This window comes from Dunckerocampus dactyliophorus, chromosome 3, assembly GCF_027744805.1.
Source record: "Dunckerocampus dactyliophorus isolate RoL2022-P2 chromosome 3, RoL_Ddac_1.1, whole genome shotgun sequence".
NCBI lineage: Eukaryota > Metazoa > Chordata > Actinopteri > Syngnathiformes > Syngnathidae > Dunckerocampus > Dunckerocampus dactyliophorus.
The window spans coordinates 12,228,090-12,249,776 of NC_072821.1; the positions used below are offsets into that span (position 1 = coordinate 12,228,090).

Below are 21,687 nucleotides of genomic sequence, written 5' to 3' on the forward strand. Positions count from 1 at the left end.
ACAATAACACACACAGATAAAACAAATAAAACATGAAAGCAGTCTGATCCAGATGATATCACAGACACTTTAAAAATGTAACGTTCAGTCGTGCAAAACAGAAGAGCACCATCCAGCACCCTGAAGTCACTTTGGAGCACCATGATGATGAAGTAGCAGAGAGTGAGGCCCTGTCCACACAGGAACGTTCCTGGGATTTTTTTTTTTTTTTGGCGGGTTGAAAAAAATCCACACTGTGCCGGATTAGTAAATTGCTGCAATCAGACTGGAACAGATCACTAGGTGAAAAGATGTAATACACAGGGCACACCTACATGTGGCGCTGTAAACAGACACGCAGAGGGAGCCACGTGACACACCAAACTATAGAACAAGAAAAAAACGCATGCGCATAAGTCCGTCGTCTTCTGGTTTCCAAGGCTCATCTAGATTTAGGACGAAGTGGATTTACTTCTACGAATCATTTTGGAGAAAAAGACAACAAAATATCAGGAGAATGTCGACTGTGGTGGTGGCTGTCAAAATATTCAGATATTATGTTGGCTTGTCATCAAAGCTCACTTCCGGTTACGTGACGGCAACAGGGTGGTGACGTCATCGTTTCTGAAAAACAGCGGTTCGGCTGTCTATAGGAAAATGACACTGATTTTCCCACTCTGGAAGCCGTTTTCAAAAAATACCGTCTCAGGGCACCCAGAACGCCGTTTCCATGTGGACGAGAGGCTGAAACGATAAAATACATTGCCCTTCTCTTTGACGTGAAAATGTTTCCGTGTGGATAGCCCCTGAGACACTCAGAATTTGTGTAGAAGCTCCATGACAGCAATAGTCGTACTTTGTCCAAAGATGAAGGCTCCGACAACAATCGTTATGATTCCCCAGATGGTTAAAACTATCCTGCAAAAGGTGTTAGAATTAGGCGTTACAAAAAGGAGACAACTGAAAAACTTTGAAAAAGAACTTAAGTCACATGTGTGGGCATCAATAAGCTGTGTGACAATAGTGTTACTGCCACTCATGGCACGTTTTGCTATTAACATGGTTTCATGAATGTGTGCAAATATACAGTATGAGCACACTCACCTGACTCTTGGACTCACAGGTTCATTTTGCATGATGAACACCAAGCAAAGACCTGTGATACAAGAGAGACACCACTTCCTTATTTATTTCTCAAAGTTGAATGCAATTATTTCAAGGCCTTTTCTGTACATTTGTATAACAAACAATAATGTAAACTGTAGGCATGCTCCAATCGATCGGCCACCGATCAGTATCTGCTGATTTCCGTGAAAAATCACGTGATCGGCACTGGTAAATACCTTAATACCACATGTGGCTAGTACTATTGCAGTCCGCAGCGATCCCTGCGTGTGTAGTATCTTGCCCTAACTAGTTTCTCCTCCCACTTTCCTTCACAGTGCGCAAGCGTGGCAAAACAAAAACAATCATGTCTGCCATGTGGAACTTAACTGCCAACACATGCCACGAAAGATAGCACATTAAAAAGCTTTAATTTAACACGGCATTTGAAGAACAAACACTTGACGGAGTATGTTGAGTTTGAGTCTGTGATAATAAAGTTAGTACGTACCCCATGAACGTGATATCCACTTCGCCGTGGGTAAAAAACAAGCTCCAAACTAACCACATTGCTAGTTTGTTTTGAAACCAAAATGTCACTGTGGTAAAAAGTCACATTTGGAGTCCGAAGACGAGAAGCTACATGGATAACTCTAGCTAGCTAGCTGCTGCCTGTGACAGCTAGGCAAAGCATGTGAACAAAGGTGCAAGAAAGGTCGAACAGCAATAGGTTTGATAAGGGAGTGATCAATCACGCTGGCATCAATTGGAGTGGCCTGTGTCAAGCTGTCAAACTGAAGCCATTGAGGTTTTACACACTAGTGTTGATTCACGCGGCAATATGGGACAAAGTGCGTCCCTCAATTTGGGTGATGTCATACCAGGAAAGATAAATATGAAGAAGGCACTGATTCCTCCGATGACGCTGATGACTTCGCCCATGTCAGGGACAAACATGGCAATAAGTAGAGTGACGGTGATCCAGATCACAGTGAGAAGCACCCTGCAGCGACTCTCAAACGAGGTTGTGACGATTCCCCGCCGACGCCTTTGGACCCGCACCATCAGGTTCAGGATGACAGATCTATGTGGGACACACTACCACACATTGAAAGACAAATCTATAGTCTTTTGCTGCCAAGTGCAGACAACCACTCTGGTGTCACATACCTCCCTAAAAGAAGAATAATAGGATAGATGGTAATGATTGATATTCCAAAAAGCAGTCTGGAAATGATCATGACAACATCATTCCCTGGATATGACATCAAGATATCGGAGGCAACCGCCCGACCAAATGTCATGAAGCCATACACTCCTGATGATGCGAAGAGTGGACGCATGTTAGCATCTTTCAGTGGAGCGCATACTGCTTGATGTTTTTTGAGGCCAGCTCACCAGTGAGAGTGTAGATGAGCAGACAGAAGAGCATGGAGATGACAGAAATGACCACCCAGTGCATGATCTTCTGGTTCTCCATGCTACTGTAGATGGCTATACAGGCTTCATGACACTGTGAAAACAAGCAAACAGATACATTTAGCAAAATGTATTTGAGTGAGAGGTCCTGCTGGCTCACACTCTCTGTTCTAGTGCATCCCAAACATGTTTGCTTCCCGAATGAACTTCTCCAAACTGTTCCCACAAAATCTGGAAGCATAGAATTGTCCAAAATGTCTTGGAAAAATAAAGACTTAAGATTCGCTCGGAACTAAGGTGGCAAGCCTTACCCATGACTGATTGGTTAATGTATTAAGAGGTGGATAATGCTATGCTTTTTGTTTACAATACCTTTCCTTTTGCATTAGCTGTAAAAAATCATATACATACAGTACATATTTTACGTCATTTTACAGTACATTTTCCACATGACGCTGCCTTTGAAAAAGTGAGTGACACTGCATTTAAACCACAAGAAGATCCTACCTGGAAACCAAAGCAGATGGTCGGCACAACGCTGAACATGGATGCCCAGGATCCGACACTGCAAAGACATGAACATGACTTCCAGTCCAAGACTACATTTGATACACACTGTAAAAACATGGTCAAAATGTGAATTCATGGGAATTAACTAGAAATCTGCAAAACTGCAGGTAAGTAACAGGGAACCTAAAACATGCCATCATCATCTTGATTAAAACAAAAGGTTCCATGCAAAATACAGTATGTTCAATTTCTACTGCTGTGGATCCCTTATACCCATGAGGTATATGATTATTCCATCCATCCATACATTTTCTATGCCGCTTGTCCTCACTAGGGTCGCGGGCGTATGCTGGAGCCTATCCCAGATGACTTTGGGTGAGAGGCAGAGTACACCCTAGAGTGGTCGTTATTCGTCATTCACAGCATTCACACTCACATTCATACCTATGGGCAATTTAGAGCCTCCAATTCCAATGAGATTTACTGTACTGTACTGTATTCCATTGTAACATTCATGTTCAAATAAACAAAACCAAACCAAACCAAACCAATTAACTTAACATGCATATTTTTGGAATGTGGGGGGAAACCGGAGTACCCGGAGAAACTCCCCCCACACACACACGGGGAGAACATACAAACTCCACCCAAAGATGGCCAAACCGAGATTTGAACCCCGATCTTCCCAATCTCCTGACTGTGTGGCCAACATGCTTATACAGTAAGATTATTAATTCATTCATTTTATTTCACTTATCCTGTCCAGGGTCACTGGTGAGTTGGAGCCTATCCCGGCTGACTTCGAGTGAGAGGCGGGGTACACCCTGGACAGGTCGCCAGTCAACCACAAGGTACATATAGAGGTCAGAAATGTGAACAATATAAAATATTAAACCACAATAACTGACCCTTGGCTGTGCTCTGGTGTTATAATGGCAATGTGGTTCTCCATCAGGTAGTATTTGACAATCACTGCCACACACAGGTAGGTTGCAGCCAGTGTCCCCAGCACACTGTGGTGAAGAGAAAAAGAGTTAAATGACAAAAATAGCATGTGAGACAGATTGTCACCTACCTTGTGTATTTCTGGATGCCAATTTCTTTTGGGATGGAAAGCGGTAGGATGATGACGAGACACAGGACAAACAGGGCAAAGCGCTGATCAGTGTACCAATGATAGGGCATTTCCTCTTCACCTGACCTGGTCACCGTCTCATAGAGAGACATACACACTGGAAAAGACACAATTGTGGGAATGAACAGAACCTCCAAGATGAACACAAGCCTTTTAAGATTTTTTTTACTAATATTTGAATTCTGTTGCTTATACGGGCTGTAGTGTGTATACATACTAGTAGAATAATGAAAACATGTGCATTTGTGTGCACTGAGTGCATGTTATCACACTAAGTGCGTGAGCCCATCTGCACCGCTCTGCTGAATGTTCTGATCAAAATGTGTGTTTCGGGTGTGTTTATAAATCCAATCAAATGCGCTGTTTAAAATGTGAACAGAAACGTTTGAGGGATTAGAATGATTTCAGATGAACAAGGCGTCCAAAAGAAAAATTGAAAACGAGGTTGCATCTATGCTTCCCAGCACATGTTTATCCTAATACTAGCTAGAATGAAAATGAAAGTGCAGATGATTTGTGTTCTGAAATTAGATTAATATTGCTATATGGACAAAGTCATACAAATGATTTGATGACATAAAACATATATTAATGTGCTGCAAAACAAATCATTTTAATATTCAGCTATAAGCCAAAAATGAGATTTGCATGAAAATTAGCCTTTTCAACCAAAATAAATCACATTTTTCTCTGCATCTGCAAGGTCTACAAGGATGATCGTGGAAAAAAAGTAAAGGAGAGACTCTGATGGTATCAGTGACGTGCGGTCAGGGGAGGGAGGTGAGACAGACCATAAAAAAAGAAAAAATAATGATAACATAAAATAAATATTAATATTTGTCCATTGAACAGTATTATAAATGTATTTTCTGTATTATTTCAAAAGTTTTAAACACGTTCTTGAATTTGCACATTTCTTGATCACATACAGAGCAGAAACCTAGTGTCAGCTTAGTGCACAAGCCCAGCCTACCATATGTTGGATCTTGGTGTGTGCCACTTTCTGTTTGTCAGCATGTCATCAGTAATATAATGTTGCAGAAACGTTTATTATATACCATGACTTTCTACAGCCTGTGTAACATCTTTATTGTAAATGTGGCATCATTATTCTTGCTAATCGGACAATAAAATAGACAAAAATGTCAGAGTAGCTGCAGTATTCTCCTCATACTGAAGAGGCTGGGGTGTGCATGAGCTGGAAGGTGCTTGTCAATGCAGTCCTTTCATAGAGAAGAAAAGTGAGCGTGTTTTTTTGTGCAGCACCAGCTGGAGAGCAGCAAGTCAAACGCACTGAAGAAATTTTTATGCTATGCTGAATGAATGAATGAATTTGACTGTCAAGATGGCTGCTTTTTTTAATCCAAGTTCACCAGAAAGTGAGTATCAGAACCTTTCCAGCAGAAGGATAGGGTGTGTACTTCATACAGTATATAAATAGAACAGCCATCAACAAATGGCAGACCTCGATCCGGAGGACCCGGTGATGGCCTTTACCGACCCGTGACCAATTAAAGTGAATGGGAAATATAATAACATATGATCATGCTCGCGGACCGATCGCGGCAGCAGTTTGCAGGCGTAATGACTTCAGTTATTACGGTTACGTGACAGCAAACACGATGACGTCACTCAAAATGAGCCAATGAAATTGTTTGTTTACTTGCTCAATAATTAAAAAGGTTGATAGAGAACCAAACATTTATAAGTGAATGGACGGACCAATATATGTTCATTCTTACAGAATCCAGTGCCAGACCACTATGTCTCATACGCTCTGAAACTGTAACGCTGGTCAGAAGTGCATTTCCTGACAAAACACACGGTGTCCAGTGAAGTCTGACGTGAGAGCACTGAAAATAACGTTGCTTAAAACCCAGTATAAAACTCTACGAGAGTCATAACACATTCACAACAACGTGCAATTGAGTATTCACTAAGGATTGTATGGATATTGGCGCAAAACAAAACATCTTTAACTGACGGGAGGGTTGTGAAGGAGTGCTTCTGCTGCAGAGGCCTTACTCAAAGTTTTGTGTGACAAATTCAGGTCAACACCAATGTCACAGCAATAACAAGAAAATCTGAAACTTTAAGTACTGTTGCAGCTTTTCTGTTGAAGAGACACTTATTAAATTAATATTGTTTCATATTTTTTCTGTGAAACTGGTGCAGTTTTCTTCTCTTCATTTCATTGTTTGTACAGTCAAACTTTTTATTACTTATGTGAAATTTGGTCCCGTTTTGCTTTTAACGCAGTGTAGGTGCCAGGATAATTGTGTTGTATTGAAACAATAGGGTGATGTGTCGGGTTTCATTATATTTGATATTCAAATGAGCTTGTCTGTTTGACGCAATTTAAGGCAAAATGAGGTTCGGAAAAAACTGCATTAACGGACCTTACTCAATTTTAATTGAAGACCCCTGAAATAGAAGGTAAGACCACAAATGTTTTCCAGTTTTAAAAAGTAATAAGTAGATACCTGTAAATGTGGCTAAGAGGTATTTGAAAACGTTTTTTAACCAAAGTGAATTATTCTCTTCCTGTTCTTGTTATCCTCTTCATGAGCAACCTGTACTAACATAAAAAACTCCAAAGGAGTCAGTGCCTCACCAGCCATGAACCTCACCGCAGGTCACTGCTGTAGGTGTAAAATATACTGGGCAAGTGTAAATGAAGTCTAAAAGGTTAAATAAATGTCCCATCCTTCCAGAAAGTTTTTGCAAAATCCTGCTAAGATATATTTGTTTCGAAAAAGGTACATTAAGCACTTGCCTACACATGCACAATTCAACATGTCTGAAAAGGAACAGGAAGAAGCACAGCTTATTTAATCCTACCCCCTTATCCAAGTTTCAGCAATTACTGACAGTTTTTTCACTTCCTGTGTTTAAATGTTGACCTATTACCATTTTCGAAAAGGGAGAGAAAAGAATAAAAAATATGTAACAATAGATACAGTCATGGAAAAAATTAATAGACCACCCTTGTTTCTTCATTTTATTCATCCATTTTAATGCCTGGAACAAATAAAGGTATATTTGTTTGAACAAATATAATGATGATAACAAATATAGCTCATAAGATATCTAGCAACTTCCATGGTTTTTTTGAAAATAACCAAAATCACTTAAGTTCTTACCTGAATAGTTATAGCATTGTATTGCCAAAAAATGTAACTCTCTACTATTTTTGTTGTCATTGTTATATTTGTCCAAACAAAGGCACCTTTAGTTGTATCAGGCATTAAAATGACCAAGAAACTGAAGAAACAAGGGTGGTCTAATTATTTTTTCCATGACTGTAAATAGTTTATGGAAGTACACTGACCACTTCCTTGACCGAGGTAACACACCTAACACAGCCTAAAACCCTTGAAAAGCTAGGATTTTTAACAATCACATCGGAGAAAATCAAAGACCACTCCATGACATTCATAGACCCTCACATTTCTCCAGCTGGTCCTGCACCACCACCAGGAAGGCGACGCATATCATGAAGAGGTTGAAGCAGAAACAGACCTCACACAGTTGACCGACCGCACGTCCACACACTTCTCTCACCACATCCTGGTAGGTCTTTTGTCTGCTGACGGACGAGGCATAGCCGAGGATGACCAGTCCGCTGATGAGGAACACCAGAGACACCTGCACAAGCAGACAAGACTCTCAATACATCATTGTGAAGCATACTCCTGATGGGACAGAATATTAATTATGAACCGCCACACAGGATCACCTAGAGTGATTGTTGTTCTTTATTTCCAAGGTTCATCTCCTCTGATTGGTAGTTTGGCCACATGTACAGATCTAGGAAAAGTATTTTTTTTTCAAAACTGCAGCTACAACGTGACACACTCTTGTCTCAGGTAGTTAATTTGACCAAGTAGCTTGGTTTTTGCTCTTTCAGTTGCAAAGCTTTGTATGGAGGAATAGATTGTATTCAAGGTGTCGATGCTCAAGATGATCAAGACCCCATAAAGTTTTCTTGATCTTGAGTACTCAGGCATAAAGGACTCTGGATTTATGCTCAAAACCGGTCAAGACCAAACCTGCAAGAATAACAGTGTCTTATCTACACTATGGTGTGATTTGTTTGCAAAGACAATGTCCAGGATTCAGCACTAATGGGCTAATGGGTGTTGAGTGGAGGAGTTTCTCATTTCCCAATGTATGTGACGGATTCCTCCAGCTGCCTCGAGGGTGCCAACATTCAAATGTATGCATATATATGTGCTGCTTCTTCCTGCTTGAGCCTTTCTGCCTCTGTTTTTTGGGGAGTCAGAATAAAACAACTTTTTGATTCACATTTATTGTAATAAAAACAAATCTGTTGTGGTCTTTATCATTGATTTATATGTACCAGTATATGTCAATAAGGGATGTATTTTACTAAGTTTGGGTCGCAGAGAGGACAACAAAGCCTCATGTAAACCTGTCCTTAATCTATTGGGCCCCCTAGTCTACTTGGAAACTCCATGCAGTGAAAGTGAGTGGACATCTCAGGGCCTAAAGTGGCAGCTTCATTAGAACTCACCTGTGAAAAACGTGAGCCTCTTTCACGCCAAAGAGACAAATCACTGTGTGTATTCAGTGAATACACACTTTAAGGCCAAAACATAAATAGATCCTACCTCAAGATCTCTTCACTGGATATTTAAGAACAAGTGAAGGTTGCAGGCCCTGCATTAAAACATGTTCATTTGAATGACTTCTTGATGTAATTAAACACTTGCTCATTAATTGCACTCACCAGCTCCACACTAACAGCAGTGGTCACTCCCCCCGCCTTCTGGAAGGCCCAAGGGAAGTTTAGTAGTCCAGCTCCGAGCGCAGACTTCAGCATGATGAACACTGCACCAAAGGATCCGAGCTGTGGGGGATCAGAATGGGATGCGGACCGAGCCAGCAGGCTGATGCTCTCCCGTGCCAGTTCCTCCATGATTCACTATCCTCTACAATACTCACTGTCACTTCCTTTGGGCTCAACTAATGTGTCCAAACAGGTCCAACTGCTGCCTGGGTCAATCTGCTCTGCTTCACAAGTGATCCCAGTTAGGGACGACGCATGTAGATATACGCTCCTGCACACACTTGAGCCACGTGGTCTAATTGGACATTGGGACCATTAAACATTTCACTGTGAGGTGAGAAATGTGTCACCACGGTGCCTGCCTGTCTTCTCCCTCTCATCCAAGGACTGTTGCTGGATTTTGATGCAGTCTCTTCAAGGAATCTCTGCACTTTAGCAAAAGTGAGTACGTCCCAAGTGGGGTCTTTAAACAAAAAAATGATCAAAAATGATGAAAACAAAATAAGCTGTATTTAATTCCTGCTCTTGGTGTAAGCACATTTGTATTTGTCACACAGGATACCTTAGTGCTGTGATTCTCAACTGGTTTTCAGTGGGTCACGGGTCATTGCCTGGGCAAAAAAATGTAATGACCTAATGTCTGTGAATGCACCTCCCGTTCTTGTTTGTGCTATTCTTATGCTTGCTACGCCACCAGTGTAACCAAGGCAAAGTTTGAGTTGAAATATTTCCGCAATTTGGGTCACCACTTTTCATTGAGGGGTGATGGCGGGTCCTGCAGCCATACCATATGCTGGAGAAATAAAGAGACTCATCTTCTGCCGCATCTGCCTCCCATTTTTGAGTTCCCATAACTCAGACCCTAACATAAACAAGGTAATTGTTGACTTGTTCATTATTAGAGAATTACATGAACAGATGGCTGTCATGGAGCAAAGCTTACATGATCCCAGCTTTTGTTTATGTCCTGCTCATATAGAATAGATGGAACAAGTCTTGTATAATGTGGACTCCATAATCCTGAACATGGCTGACATTGTACACCATCTGTTGTCCACAAGAGAGTGCAGGTCAAAACCCTGAATGTGAATGAATTTAGGTAAAAAACACCATGTTTTGACCATTCCAACACTGCCGAATACAATGACTGTGTGAATGATTGTCTGCACTATATATAGAATATATGTGCTCTGTTAGCTAAAGGGGCTGCTTCCAACTTAAACCAAAAATATAAGAAGGTTAGCATGGCTAGCATGTTACCAATAGTGGTTTAACGAACAGATTGTACAAAAAAGTCTTATCTTTTACAAATTAATCTGTATATAAATTGTCGTTCGGACCAAATAAGATGACTGGCGTTCATGGTTGTGCCTCACGGCTGTATCCACATATATGTCTATAACACGTACACACACACACAAAAGCAGTCCCAAAGATCGAGGCAACCAACAACTTGCATTCATACCGTTGTTACAATAGGTTATACATTCAATGATAGCTAACGTTAGTAGCTAAAATTTGCTAAATCACCACCATTAGCGAAACTAATTTGTGTGCGTGTGTGTTAAGTACGGCATGGCTTGCGTGAAGGAAGAAGGCGAGATATGGTACTTACGGCACTTTGAAAAGTTAGCGCCCTCTTGGCAGCCGCCGACCCATTGCAAACAGTGCCTTTAGGGCAGTCGCATTTTCTGTCATGCCCCCACCGGGGGACAGAAATGTTTTCGCCCCCGGCGATTTGAAATACTAGTGAGAAACTGATATTTATTTATCTGTACTGTACAGACTGAACCCGAAACTAAAACCAGCAATATGCAACAAAATGGAGAGCAGTGAAGCATACGAGTGTATTCAGAGATTCATATTGTATGCTCAGTATGACAAATTCATACATGTTGGCAGGTCTGCGCTGATATTGCAAGTCCTCCCTACCTCTCACGCCGCCCCTGGCAGTTCACCATGCACCTCCACCCAACTATTTGAGAAGCACCGCTTTAGGGTTAAATCATTTTTGCGGAATACTAACAAACAACCGTGGAGGACATTATAACCCTTGCCCGGAGTTAGCAATGAATGTGATAAAGTTATGGTAAAAAAGTGTAAATAACAGTTTAACAAAATAGGAATACAGAGCAAACTTATTTTAAGATTTAATATAGGACAATACAATGTTTAATAGTTGTAAAAGATTTGGAAATAGCTATATGGAAATTGGTTTAATCATGGAGTGTGTATTCATGAGGATGTTCATGAATGGTTTATGGTCATGCAGATTGTCCATCTTCTTGACAGCAGGTCATCATCAAATGAAAGACCTTTAACACGCAGTCAAACTTATGCCACATCAATACTGCCATGATTTTATTACACTTTTAATCAACTTCGGTGAAGTATATAAAGGTCCACAATTAGAATTATGACCGACCCTGTCAACGTTCTTCTGCAGAGGCTGAATGTTGACAGCCTGCATTTACAAAATGGACTTTAATGTAAGTTTGATGCATGAATCTCTTATATAACACACACAATGGTTCAGCAGCAGCTGCTACTTCTTAATATTCATCCTGCTGCAGAGATAGCGCGCTCACTTCTGACCTCTGACTTTTTTTTTTAGATGTCCCGTGAGCGCCATGTTCGTGACAATGGCGAGCAATCCTCTGCTCTCAGTCCGCCACAAAAGTCCTCCAAGGGCTCAAGACAGTTTCAAAGGTTTTGAGGTGCATGGCACCATGCTGCGCAACAGTGGATGACTAAAGACAGACGAGATTAATCTGCTCATGCCACGATTGTTATGAAACCGTTTAAGAGTATTAAGATCGCACGCACACCCAGAAAAAAATGTTCCCACTCAAACTCAAAAAGCTACAACATTTTTTTTTTTTAAATTGTAACCATAAATGTACATTCTGTAACATTTTTGGTGGGCTGAACAACAGAGGGGGAAGAAAGAGTATCTCTCCATAATTTTAAATAAAATAAAATAATTTAATTTAACACATTTATAATAAATAATGTAATTTAAGCTTTGCTGTGTATTCATTCATTCATTTATTTTCTATGCCAGTTGGTCGACTAGGGTCACGGGGGTATGCTGGAGCCTATCCCAGCTGACTTTGGGCGAGAGGCAGGGTACACCCTGGACTGGTCGCCAGCCAAAAGCAGGGTACTCTGCTGTATATATTTATGTGAGACAAAAAACTATTATTAGTATGTTTTTATGTTTCTTTTTTATTGATACATTGTAAATATACTATCTCAATTTTACATATTTATGTTTCAGATTAAAATATTGTTCACCATGAACTAGTGTTCCTTTAAAAGCTGACAGTTGTTTGTAATATTTACTGTACATCAGGTCAACTTCACCCTCAGTGTGAAGAGTTGCAGCTGATCGTGCTGAAGTGTATTTATTTATTTTCAGCTGAAAGAAAAGAAACAATATGCCTTTCTGATTCTGTCTCTGAAACCCTGACTTTAGGATTGAGGCCTCATCATAAACGCGGCTGACCTGTGATTTGTGTGCATGTGTCTGGATCAAGTCTGCGATTTAAAAATAAAATAAAATAAAGCTGTAATCATCCTTCTCCAGATCTGTTTACAGAAGCATTTCTGTCAGCACTCAAAAAGAAGGTAAGAACTAAGCAAGTACACTGTACAGTATATAAAACAAGTGGCATATTAATGTCTCTGAGCAAACAATGCAAGTTCAAATGACGATGATCTAACTAGATCCTGAGCAGCACTATTAAAGTGCTACATATTGGAAAGATCATCGTGGTGAGGGCAGGGCTCCGCTGGTACGTTCGCCCCTTCAGTGTTTCCTGATTGGTCTGATCTGAGGTGGGAGGGGTCAGGGGTGCAGGCACGGTGCTGGGTACCAGGGTGGTGAGGCTGGCGCACATGTCATAGAGGTTTCCAGAGAACTGGGCCTTCCTGGACTCTTGTCTTAGAGACTCCCATACTGCTGCTGCTTCTCTGGGGCAGCCAGACATGGCCGTGTTGGCACAAACATGGAAGTCATTCCAGGACCTTCAAAGAATAAGGGAAAGAATTCACAGTCATGAGGGATGTTGGAGGGGCGGAGAAAGTAATCCCGCCTTTGGACAGGGAAAAAAAACAACTTAATAAATGCTAATGTTGACAGGAGCATGAAATATTTATGATTATAAACTTCAAATGGCTTTACACAAAGAACAACTCAGGAGGAATAGGAGACAATGACCTAGTTCAAACTGGAATGTTTTTTTTTCTTTGCATCAAGCTGGAAAAAATGACTAAAAACATGCTGCAATATGCATGCCAAGCCATTAGTTGGCGATGTCACTTTGTAAAAAAAAAAACAAAAAAACAAAAACAACAACAACAACAACAAAACATTACCTGCATAAGCGCTGGGTCTCATCCAAAACTTTATTTTGAATACCTTTTGTATGACACTATAAATACTGTATGTGGCTGCATTAGCTGTGTAGAAAATGTACACTTTGCGGGAAAGAAACACAAGAAAAAAAACACAATGATAGCCTCTATGGCCCACCAATGTTGTTTTGCCTACACCGAACACTTAACGTGTTTATGTTTATTGTTTAGAGAGAAATAGCAGTATCATTTTCAAAATTTACACTCAGACCCTGTTTTTCCAAATATTTAGAACCACTCAAACTGCTCACCATCATGTAAACGGTGAAGTTTGTAATCAATTTTCAATTAACTAAGGCAAGCCCAAATTATCAAAATATAAGATGTTGTTACCTTAATACCCAGAATTTAAGCAACACTAACTACATACAGTGGCTTCCCGCATATTCGCTATTACGCATTTGACACCCTATGGTAAAAATATATATGTATACAAAAATATATACAATTTTCCCCTCTGAAAATGGGCTGTTTTTTCCCCCCACAGAAAACACATTTACTATAGGTTTGTAAAAATGAATTAAAACATAATAATACAAGTAAAATGTACAGCATACATGTACCAGTGTTAAAAAGCCCACACTTTTTACATGTTTATATCTGTATGCTTCGCTTTTCAGCAAGCGCCAAGATTTTGCACTTTGTTCAGCGGTCCTTGAACGAACCATATTTGCATACCGAGATGCAAAAGTAAAACTTATGCATAGTTTTGTCGGACGCTGCCATAGCTTAATAAATCCACCAAATAGAAGGATTTCAGACAACTGACATGTTGGTGGTGACTACCTATACACTTTAAAATGCATTTAATATGAGTGTGAAGCATATTTAGGGCTTAAAGCTGGATTGTGTCACGAGTCAAAAGTGGCAATTGAAGAGAGAAGGAGAGAGTTTTAGAGCTGATTCGAATGTAATAATTACAACCGTTCCTCTTATTGCAAATGTCGATTCGAAATGGCAGAGAACGTCAACGTCGAGCTAGCAGGAATATGGGGGGGGCCATGACTCAAAAATTGACATTTTTATGGGCATCTCAGTTACTTGCAGTTTTTTGCCATTTGCGGATGGTCCTGCTATGCAACCCCAGCGAATAGCGGGGCTCTACCGTAACTTGACAAATGAACTAAAATGATGTTTTTCAGTTTTTCCAGCCTTGTCGTGAACCCACACATAATAGTATTTGAGCTCATAAAACCAATGAAACACTTTGTATCTGAAATGTCGTGAATGAGTTATGTGCCCAGAAACCCAATACCGGGCGCTTTGGGTGTAAATTACAACTTGCCTCAAATTTTTGACCAGTTTAAGTGGTGAATGGCTTGATGTTATTACTGACAATTGCTTTTATTAGTGGTAGTATTACTAGTAGAAATATTCATAGTTGTAGTAGAAAGAGGTTTGTGTAGGGTGTCGCCAGTTCTCCTGGTCCACTGTGTGCCATGTTTTTGCATTAAAGCTTATTTTTGTGACTTAATGACTAAAACCTTAGCCTGCTGACCGATAAGTGACTCTTACTCTCAAGGCGGTTCAGTTGAAGAACATGCCGAGTCGCACAAATTGAATCTCGCGTTTTGCGTGCATGACACAACTAGTGTGTCGGGATCGGCAAGTCATTTAACCACTATCATGCTTGTCATAAAAGCAAAAGAGAATCAAGAGTGAGTGAGTGGTTTCCCCGGTGACAGGCAGAATCTTACTTGCAGATTGCATCAATGTCCTGCGTATCCTGATCTTTTTGTGTTTCCACCAAACTGTCCCCGAGTGTCAGCAAACACTGTGCAAAACTCTTGTAGATGGAACCACATGAAATAGAAATAGCTGCTCCATTACAGACATGGACCAAGCCTGCAGAAGAGGAAAAGGTTTTAATAAAAGTGCATTACACAGAACAAGAAAAAAATATGAATGTGATTCATGTGAGGATTTCATTTTACAATAGAATGCACATATGCTTGGGGAGACTGATGCTTGTAAGGATCAAATAGATGCAAAAATATGTTGTGTTGTATTCATCTGGAGGGATTATACATTGTGAAAGCCTAAGTCATTGTGGGCTTACATAAGCACTGCCTGACTGCATTGATCAAATACACAAAACACCCCCTGTTTCTTCTGAAAAGTGATGATTTTGCTACCCTGCTGGTGGGCTTCACTTTTAGCAATGTGGGCTAGTGGAGCATCAACGCCCAGCTAGCAGGCAGCGTTCCATCTCCAGTGAGTCAATAATTAAATAATGATTATTAATCATTATTAATAATCCCCACAACCCTAGTGAGAATAAGCGGCATAGAAAATTGATGGATATTAATAATATAATGTTAAAGTGAGGGTCCGGGTCATCCCTGGTGGTGTAATGATAGATGATTTTTCCTTTCAGAGGGCATGGGTTTGATTCCCGGCCAGGGTTGTGTCAGGAAGAGCATCCAGCGTAAAAACTAAGCCAAAATCATTCACGTGATTACAGGGGGAATAAAAGTTTAAAAAAAAAAAAAAAAGGTGAGTGGCCAGGTACAGGTCAGTCAAGTTAAAAAAAAAGAGACTGTAGTTTCACAATAATGTTTTAGAAGTTCTATAAGCAGGAAAAAGGTTAGATAAATAGACAGATAGACCTAACTATGTACAGTACCACAACTTCTATGCACCCTTAGTTAATAATACTGTTTTGGACTAAATATGTGCCATCAAAGTTATTCAACAAAACTAACAGGTTTCACCTAATATGGCCATCTGTCACATATATGACCACAAATTAAGAAAAAATACAAAGAGATATTCATGCCTATGTTATGCTAAATACACACAATTTGTGCATGATCCAAATAAAACTGTGCCCTGTGTTCTGCACACAAAAACCCCCAAGAGGGATGCAGTCATGCTCAGGCCTGACTGATTCTTTCAGAGAGGTAAATGCTTATTTTTGTTTACAACTGTAGATTATGTGGCTAACAAAGACAGGTAAAACATTACAATTAGCTTTCAGTGTAACGCAGTTCAGTGGTACACCACTGCAACAACATAATGAGCACATTGTTAAATAAATACCTCTCTGACAGTGTTAATCAAAACTGAGCATTATCATAGTAAAGGCAAAAGTCTGGCTGGCGACCAGTCCAGGGTGTACCCCGCCTCTCACCCAAAGTCAGCTGGGATAGGCTCCAGCACACCCCCGCAATCCTAATTAGGATAAGCGGCATAAAAAATAGGTGGAAGGCAAAAGTCTAGTATTAGATTTCATTATACACACATACTGTAACAGTAAATCAACTGACTTGTAATACTGCTCATTCAATATTCATTTATATGCAGGGACTGACTTTGGCTGGTAAATACTGTAACTGTATGTTATGCTCTAGTTTAGTCTGCAACCATCTTGACTTGGTTCCCCGAGCAGCTCAAGCACCCACATACAGTATCTACATTTTTTAAAAATTAAATCGATGCTTTAAATGCTGTTCAGACACAATACATAATATTCACAGGTGAATGCTTGATTTTTTTTTCAAATGAAGGCATTATAACCAATTATATTTAAAATATGGAATTGTATTCTGTATGTATGTCCACACAAACAAATTGGAACATGATGAGATCAGTTTTTCACCAAAGTACTGTCCTTTATCAGTTAGTGTATCATGACTACTTTGTAAATTAAGTGAATGCCGATCCAAATCCAGGACGCAAAAAGGAGGAGGAAAAATGGAACAACACAAATAATGCAACAACAAACTTGTGTCTTGGAAACTTGACAGAAATATTCTTACCAAGACAGAAGGCGATTGGCAGCAATAGCGCTGTGGCGTCTACCCAGGACTTCATCATTGGGCTCAGCAGAGTCCCGTGGAGGTGAGTGCCTCTTCCAGTGAAGAGAGGCTCTGATGTGGCGCTCCTGCTGGATGTAAATCCAAAAACTGTGATGCGTCCTGACTGCCACCATCCGCTGGGAATTCATGAGATTGCAAAAGTACAGAACGCACAACCGAGGCACTACCCTACTGGATTAGTGCGTGTGTGTGCGTGCGTGTGTGTGTGTGGGTGTGGGTGTGTGCGTCACGAGAGGGCTGGACCAATGGCAGCACACATCCCAACACAGCACGCTGGATTAAAGCATTCTAATTTCCGGTCTTTAGTATTTAGAACCTGTATTGACACACAGTGAAAATACATATAGTGAGATGAGTAATAATAGTGTGGCTAACAAACACTGACCTGCAGCTAAATCCTGCTTTTACCATTGCTATCAAATGTGATGATCAGAGGTGGGTACGTGATTATGAGTGTTTTTCTTGATATGAGCAGACAAGAGAATGTAGCCCGCCTGAGGGTTCAACATGGCAGCGGAGCACCCTTTGACAATAGAAACAACTCATATGGGAGTCAAGCAGAGTCACAGTGTGTGTATCACGAGATGTGCTTTAAGATAGACAACCGTATTTCCTTACCTTAGCTTCACATCCCCTTCCTCTATACCTCTTGGCCTCCAAACCCCATGCTACAGCTCTTCCACAGATGGCTGACACTGTGCATTAGTGTAAATCCTGGTTCACATCTGTATGCTGACAGAGTAGGAAAGACATCCCATTGTTAATCTGCAGCTTAATACGACCATTAACTGAAGACTAATCTGTCTGTGTCTGAAGCCACTGGCCTGAATCAATACATCATGGAGGCTACTTTGACAGCAGTGCCAGCTGTTTGTTTAAATGTTTGGCACACACTTTTCACATTGTCACATTGCAGACCTGCTTACGACACATTAATGAAATACTGCAGTGTTAGGAAGGATCTCAGTTTATCTCGCTTTCGGCTGTTTTATGTGGCGACTGCAGTAGTAAATATATACAGTGAATCCTCGTAAATTCACAGGTGTTGGTCAAAAAAATGTATTTTGTATTTTTAGTTTCTCCCGAAAACAGGCAATTTTTTCCACATAAGAGCCATCTCATTCACCCTAAGCAAGTAATAATTAATACCTGATAATACAGGTAAAATATAAAAAGCATACATGTACCACTATTAAAAAAGCCCACAATTTCTAAATGTTTATGCATCACTGATGTTTGTTTGTCAAGCATAGAGATTTCACACTTTCTTCGGCAGTCCTTGAATGCACCATGGTTGCTGTGAGACGCAAAAAAGTCAAACATATATTACTTCACCCGAAGCTGCCACAGTTTAATAAATCCACCAAAAAGAAGACAAACTGCTTGGTTATCTTACATTATCATTCATTAGCGGTGAGTACCTGTACATTTTAGAACTGATGTTAAGGTATATTGAAGAGGCCTTAATCCAAAAGGTGAATCAAATTTATTATGTATGTATTATGTGCAATGTAAATCCCAATTTTAATCAAACGGCTGTTATATTTTAAACACAACTACATCCTATGAACAGACCATTTTTGACACCACTCACATATTTAAGTATTGAAGTATTTACCTGTACACAAATATGCTGCCATTCCAGATGAAGAGGTACACTTAGCAGCGTGCCGGCCTTTCAATCCTACGAGCGTACCTCATGGCGTGAATGAGTGTAGCTGAGCTTGAAAAACAGAGAAGAAAATTCAATAATACAACCAAAATGACCATAATTCTCATTGTATTGGGGCAGAACGTAAACAGCTGCGGTGCAACAATGGCCGCCATTGAAAAAGGAAGTAAGAGTTGCGTACATATGATTGACAGCTCTTGGATTAAGGCATTATGCAACACGGGTGGGAAGTGAAAAAATACAAAATAAATCCAAATGGGATTATGGGTCTGAGCCCTCCCCCTCTCTTCAGTACTCACCATCAACAACCTCTTGCTGGCTTTCCTCTTGACACATATCATTATTAATATTGCAGGTGTTTAAATCAATAGAGCTCAGGTTTGAAGAACAGGATACCAGTTTAATGATATGTTTTACCACGTCAACATTTCCAGATGGGAGCCATCAAGCAAAGGACCTTCCAAGCTGCTGTGAGGTTACTGCCATCTAGAGGGAGGAAACAACACTGCAACACCGTGAATTCCAGTTGACCTGCAGAAAGGGAAATAGGAATACACTTAATGAGGCACCGAGATGTGTTCTTATGGAATTGTTTTGAATGAATTAACTTACCATGAGTGCTGAAGCATGTTGAGGATACTGTACAGGTTGATCACAATATGCTGTGCAGGTTTGCCTTCAAAATTGCAAACTTGAAGTGGATGATCTGAAAGAACTACATGAAGCAGATCTATTTCAAAATGTAATTTACTTCAAATTGAAAGCAGGGCACACATGTCAGTTAAAGATCAAAAATGTATGTTTGTAACATATTGTGCATTTAAAGCACTTGTGAGAACAGAGAAATTCAGCCACTAATAATATCACGCGTTGTAAGAGTTGGGAAACATCTGAACATAAACAGGCACATTAGATGCATCCATCGCACAAAAACAAGCACTTACGATAGACATAAGTTGTATGTTAGTATGTTGCAACCACTCCCAAATTGAAAGTGGCTTGAAAAGGGCCTGTGATATGTTGTAGATGTCATTAAGTATGCCATAAAAGGCGGTGTGCCATCAGATCGTATTGGTGTTTTTTTTTCCATATTTGCTTAAATTCCAAATGAACAAAAATCATAAGAATGCAACCTTCCTGACACTCATAAATATTAGTCTAACTTGCTATGCAAAGTATGAGTGTATGGTGGGTTAAATAATGGTGGATTCCATAGCAGTTAAAGATCACGATTGAGCAGCAGGTCAGCTTTACTACCAGCTACACACTAGATATCTTTATGCATCAGGGCTACGAAAATCAGCTCTATACTTGTTGAAAATACAATATTTTTGTACAAATACTCATCATGTGTCCTTGTGTCTATAAGAGTTCGCCTATTATATTTTCTTGGGAGCTACCGAGGCGCTGCACAGCAGCCGGTCCCGCTCCCGCACCTCCTCCTGCAGCTTGGCCTCCACCACCCGGAGCTGGCGGATGGTGGCCTTCATCTCCTTCATCTTCACCTCCATGAGGGCGATGATGTCTCGCTGCTCGTTGAGTTTGCGCAGCAACTCGGTGGACGTGGTGCCGGTGGTCAGCGAGTACGAGTGGTCCAGTGGGCTACTGGTGACGCTGACGTACTGCATCAGCGGCTGCTGCCCCTCAGCGGAGGAGTCGTCGGCGGTGAGTTCATTGGAAACGGTGTAAGACCCCTCTGTCGCCACGGGCAGCCGCGCCGTGCCGAGATACTCCCCGTTTTGGCCGATCTGAACCACCGTGATGCTTTCGTCGATGGCCTCGCCACCGGCGTTGGCCTCGGCACCGTCAGCCGTGTTTCCCAACACGGTGTTGATGACAATCCCGGTGGTGGCTGCAGTGGCGACGGGGGCTCCTGGGGCCGCGGTCGACACCTTCTTGCCCCTGCCTCGTCGAATCCTGCGCTCATTCACACCCCTCAGAGGGAAAAGCGACGGTACTCGGATGCTGTAGGTTTTCCTCCCGCCTACGAAGTGCACACTGCAGACGCGGTGACCCGTGGTGGGCTGAAAGGTGCTGAAGCAGCCACTGACCCCGGCCCGGGAGATGTTCCTCAGCCACAGCTCCCTCAGCGTGTTGTCTTTGGGAAATGTGTAGAAGCGTAGATCCCGGTCCCGGTGTGAGTTGCTGTAGCAGCCCGGGACACAACAGGTGAACCCAGGCATCTTAATACAAACGCCAAGTCCAAAAAGTCAACCCACAGGTCTAATTCTGACTATTTTATTGCCCTTTCTTTATCCTGTGCGATGTCGCCTTCAGCGGCCTGCTGCCGGAACTACACGTCCCACAACGCTAATAACTTCCTGTTTATTTTATACGGACCAGACGAGCGTTTTGCGATATCACAGCTTTATCCACGCAATTATATCTTAGTTAAACCCAAATTAAACCAATATTTATGCTGAATTCGAGAGGATAGTTTCAAAAAAGCAGTTCATGCTTTCCTAGTTTTCTTAGTTATATTGTCAACACGACAGCCCGCCATTTAGAACTAAAAGTCCCAGAATGCCTTGCGATTTATATCCAGAACAGTCAGCTAGCCACCGCCCCTGGTGGCCACTTTCTGATCGTACATACATTTTAAATGACTTTCTAGAAATACTACAACATTACTGCAGTTTCACACCGCTTCAAACTACAACGACAATGATATATATAGAAAACTACTTTAATAGTAGTTTCAAAAAACGTTATATTGTTATCTTAGATGAACACCACTTCTTGTTGTAGGTTTCCATCTAAGTCTACGCGATGGGAATATTGTTTATTTAGAATTTATTTTAGAATGTTGTGAAAA

The 21,687-nt window shown here is 40.9% G+C and overlaps 3 protein-coding genes across 5 annotated transcripts; all 3 read right to left on the reverse strand.

Annotated features, from left to right (window-relative positions):
- slc38a8b (solute carrier family 38 member 8b) lies at window positions 1-10,899 on the reverse strand. Its single transcript, XM_054771535.1, has 12 exons — window positions 10,576-10,899; window positions 9,904-10,007; window positions 8,901-9,822; window positions 7,597-7,795; window positions 4,088-4,244; window positions 3,921-4,025; window positions 3,010-3,067; window positions 2,482-2,596; window positions 2,254-2,401; window positions 1,965-2,167; window positions 1,084-1,135; window positions 1-897 (listed from the first exon to the last, which is right to left on the reverse strand). The coding sequence occupies exons 3-12, from the start codon at window positions 9,087-9,089 to the stop codon at window positions 795-797; spliced, it is 1,329 nt and encodes a 442-aa protein (XP_054627510.1). The 5' UTR covers window positions 9,090-9,822; window positions 9,904-10,007; window positions 10,576-10,899; the 3' UTR covers window positions 1-794.
- Window positions 10,900-11,174: 275 nt separating this feature from the next.
- LOC129178884 (neuritin-like) lies at window positions 11,175-17,261 on the reverse strand. Its single transcript, XM_054771539.1, has 3 exons — window positions 17,141-17,261; window positions 15,077-15,224; window positions 11,175-12,989 (listed from the first exon to the last, which is right to left on the reverse strand). Exons 1-3 carry the CDS (start codon window positions 17,196-17,198, stop codon window positions 12,686-12,688), a joined length of 510 nt encoding a protein of 169 aa, XP_054627514.1. The 5' UTR covers window positions 17,199-17,261; the 3' UTR covers window positions 11,175-12,685.
- On the reverse strand, window positions 17,250-21,394 carry thap11 (THAP domain containing 11). 3 transcript variants are annotated; one of them, XM_054771537.1, is made up of 6 exons: window positions 19,485-21,394; window positions 19,290-19,403; window positions 18,819-18,923; window positions 17,819-17,932; window positions 17,609-17,723; window positions 17,371-17,516 (listed from the first exon to the last, which is right to left on the reverse strand). In XM_054771537.1, the coding sequence occupies exon 1, from the start codon at window positions 21,053-21,055 to the stop codon at window positions 20,252-20,254; it is 804 nt and encodes a 267-aa protein (XP_054627512.1). In that variant the 5' UTR covers window positions 21,056-21,394; the 3' UTR covers window positions 17,371-17,516; window positions 17,609-17,723; window positions 17,819-17,932; window positions 18,819-18,923; window positions 19,290-19,403; window positions 19,485-20,251. The 3 variants fall into 3 exon arrangements, with proteins under 3 accessions (XP_054627513.1, XP_054627512.1, XP_054627511.1); XM_054771536.1 differs by having other exon boundaries at window positions 18,819-19,403; XM_054771538.1 differs by lacking the exons at window positions 17,371-17,516; window positions 17,609-17,723 and adding an exon at window positions 17,250-17,268 and having other exon boundaries at window positions 18,819-19,403.
- Window positions 21,395-21,687: the final 293 nt, after the last annotated feature.

Excerpts from the sequence above, each read along its gene's own strand:
- LOC129178884 (XM_054771539.1), bottom strand. The coding sequence starts at position 17,198 with ATGATGAAGTCCTGGGTAGACGCCACAGCGCTATTGCTGCCAATCGCC. Across the intron at positions 15,225-17,140 it reads GCCAATCGCCTTCTGTCTTG|GCTTGGTCCATGTCTGTAAT; the intron begins GTAAGAATATTT and ends CCTCTTCTGCAG. Across the intron at positions 12,990-15,076 it reads GACATTGATGCAATCTGCAA|GTCCTGGAATGACTTCCATG; the intron begins GTAAGATTCTGC and ends TATTCTTTGAAG.
- thap11 (XM_054771538.1), bottom strand. The coding sequence starts at position 21,055 with ATGCCTGGGTTCACCTGTTGTGTCCCGGGCTGCTACAGCAACTCACAC.
- slc38a8b (XM_054771535.1), bottom strand. The coding sequence starts at position 9,089 with ATGGAGGAACTGGCACGGGAGAGCATCAGCCTGCTGGCTCGGTCCGCA. Across the intron at positions 3,068-3,920 it reads ACACCAGAGCACAGCCAAGG|TGTCGGATCCTGGGCATCCA; the intron begins GTCAGTTATTGT and ends ATGTCTTTGCAG. Across the intron at positions 1,136-1,964 it reads CTTCATATTTATCTTTCCTG|GTCTTTGCTTGGTGTTCATC; the intron begins GTATGACATCAC and ends CTTGTATCACAG.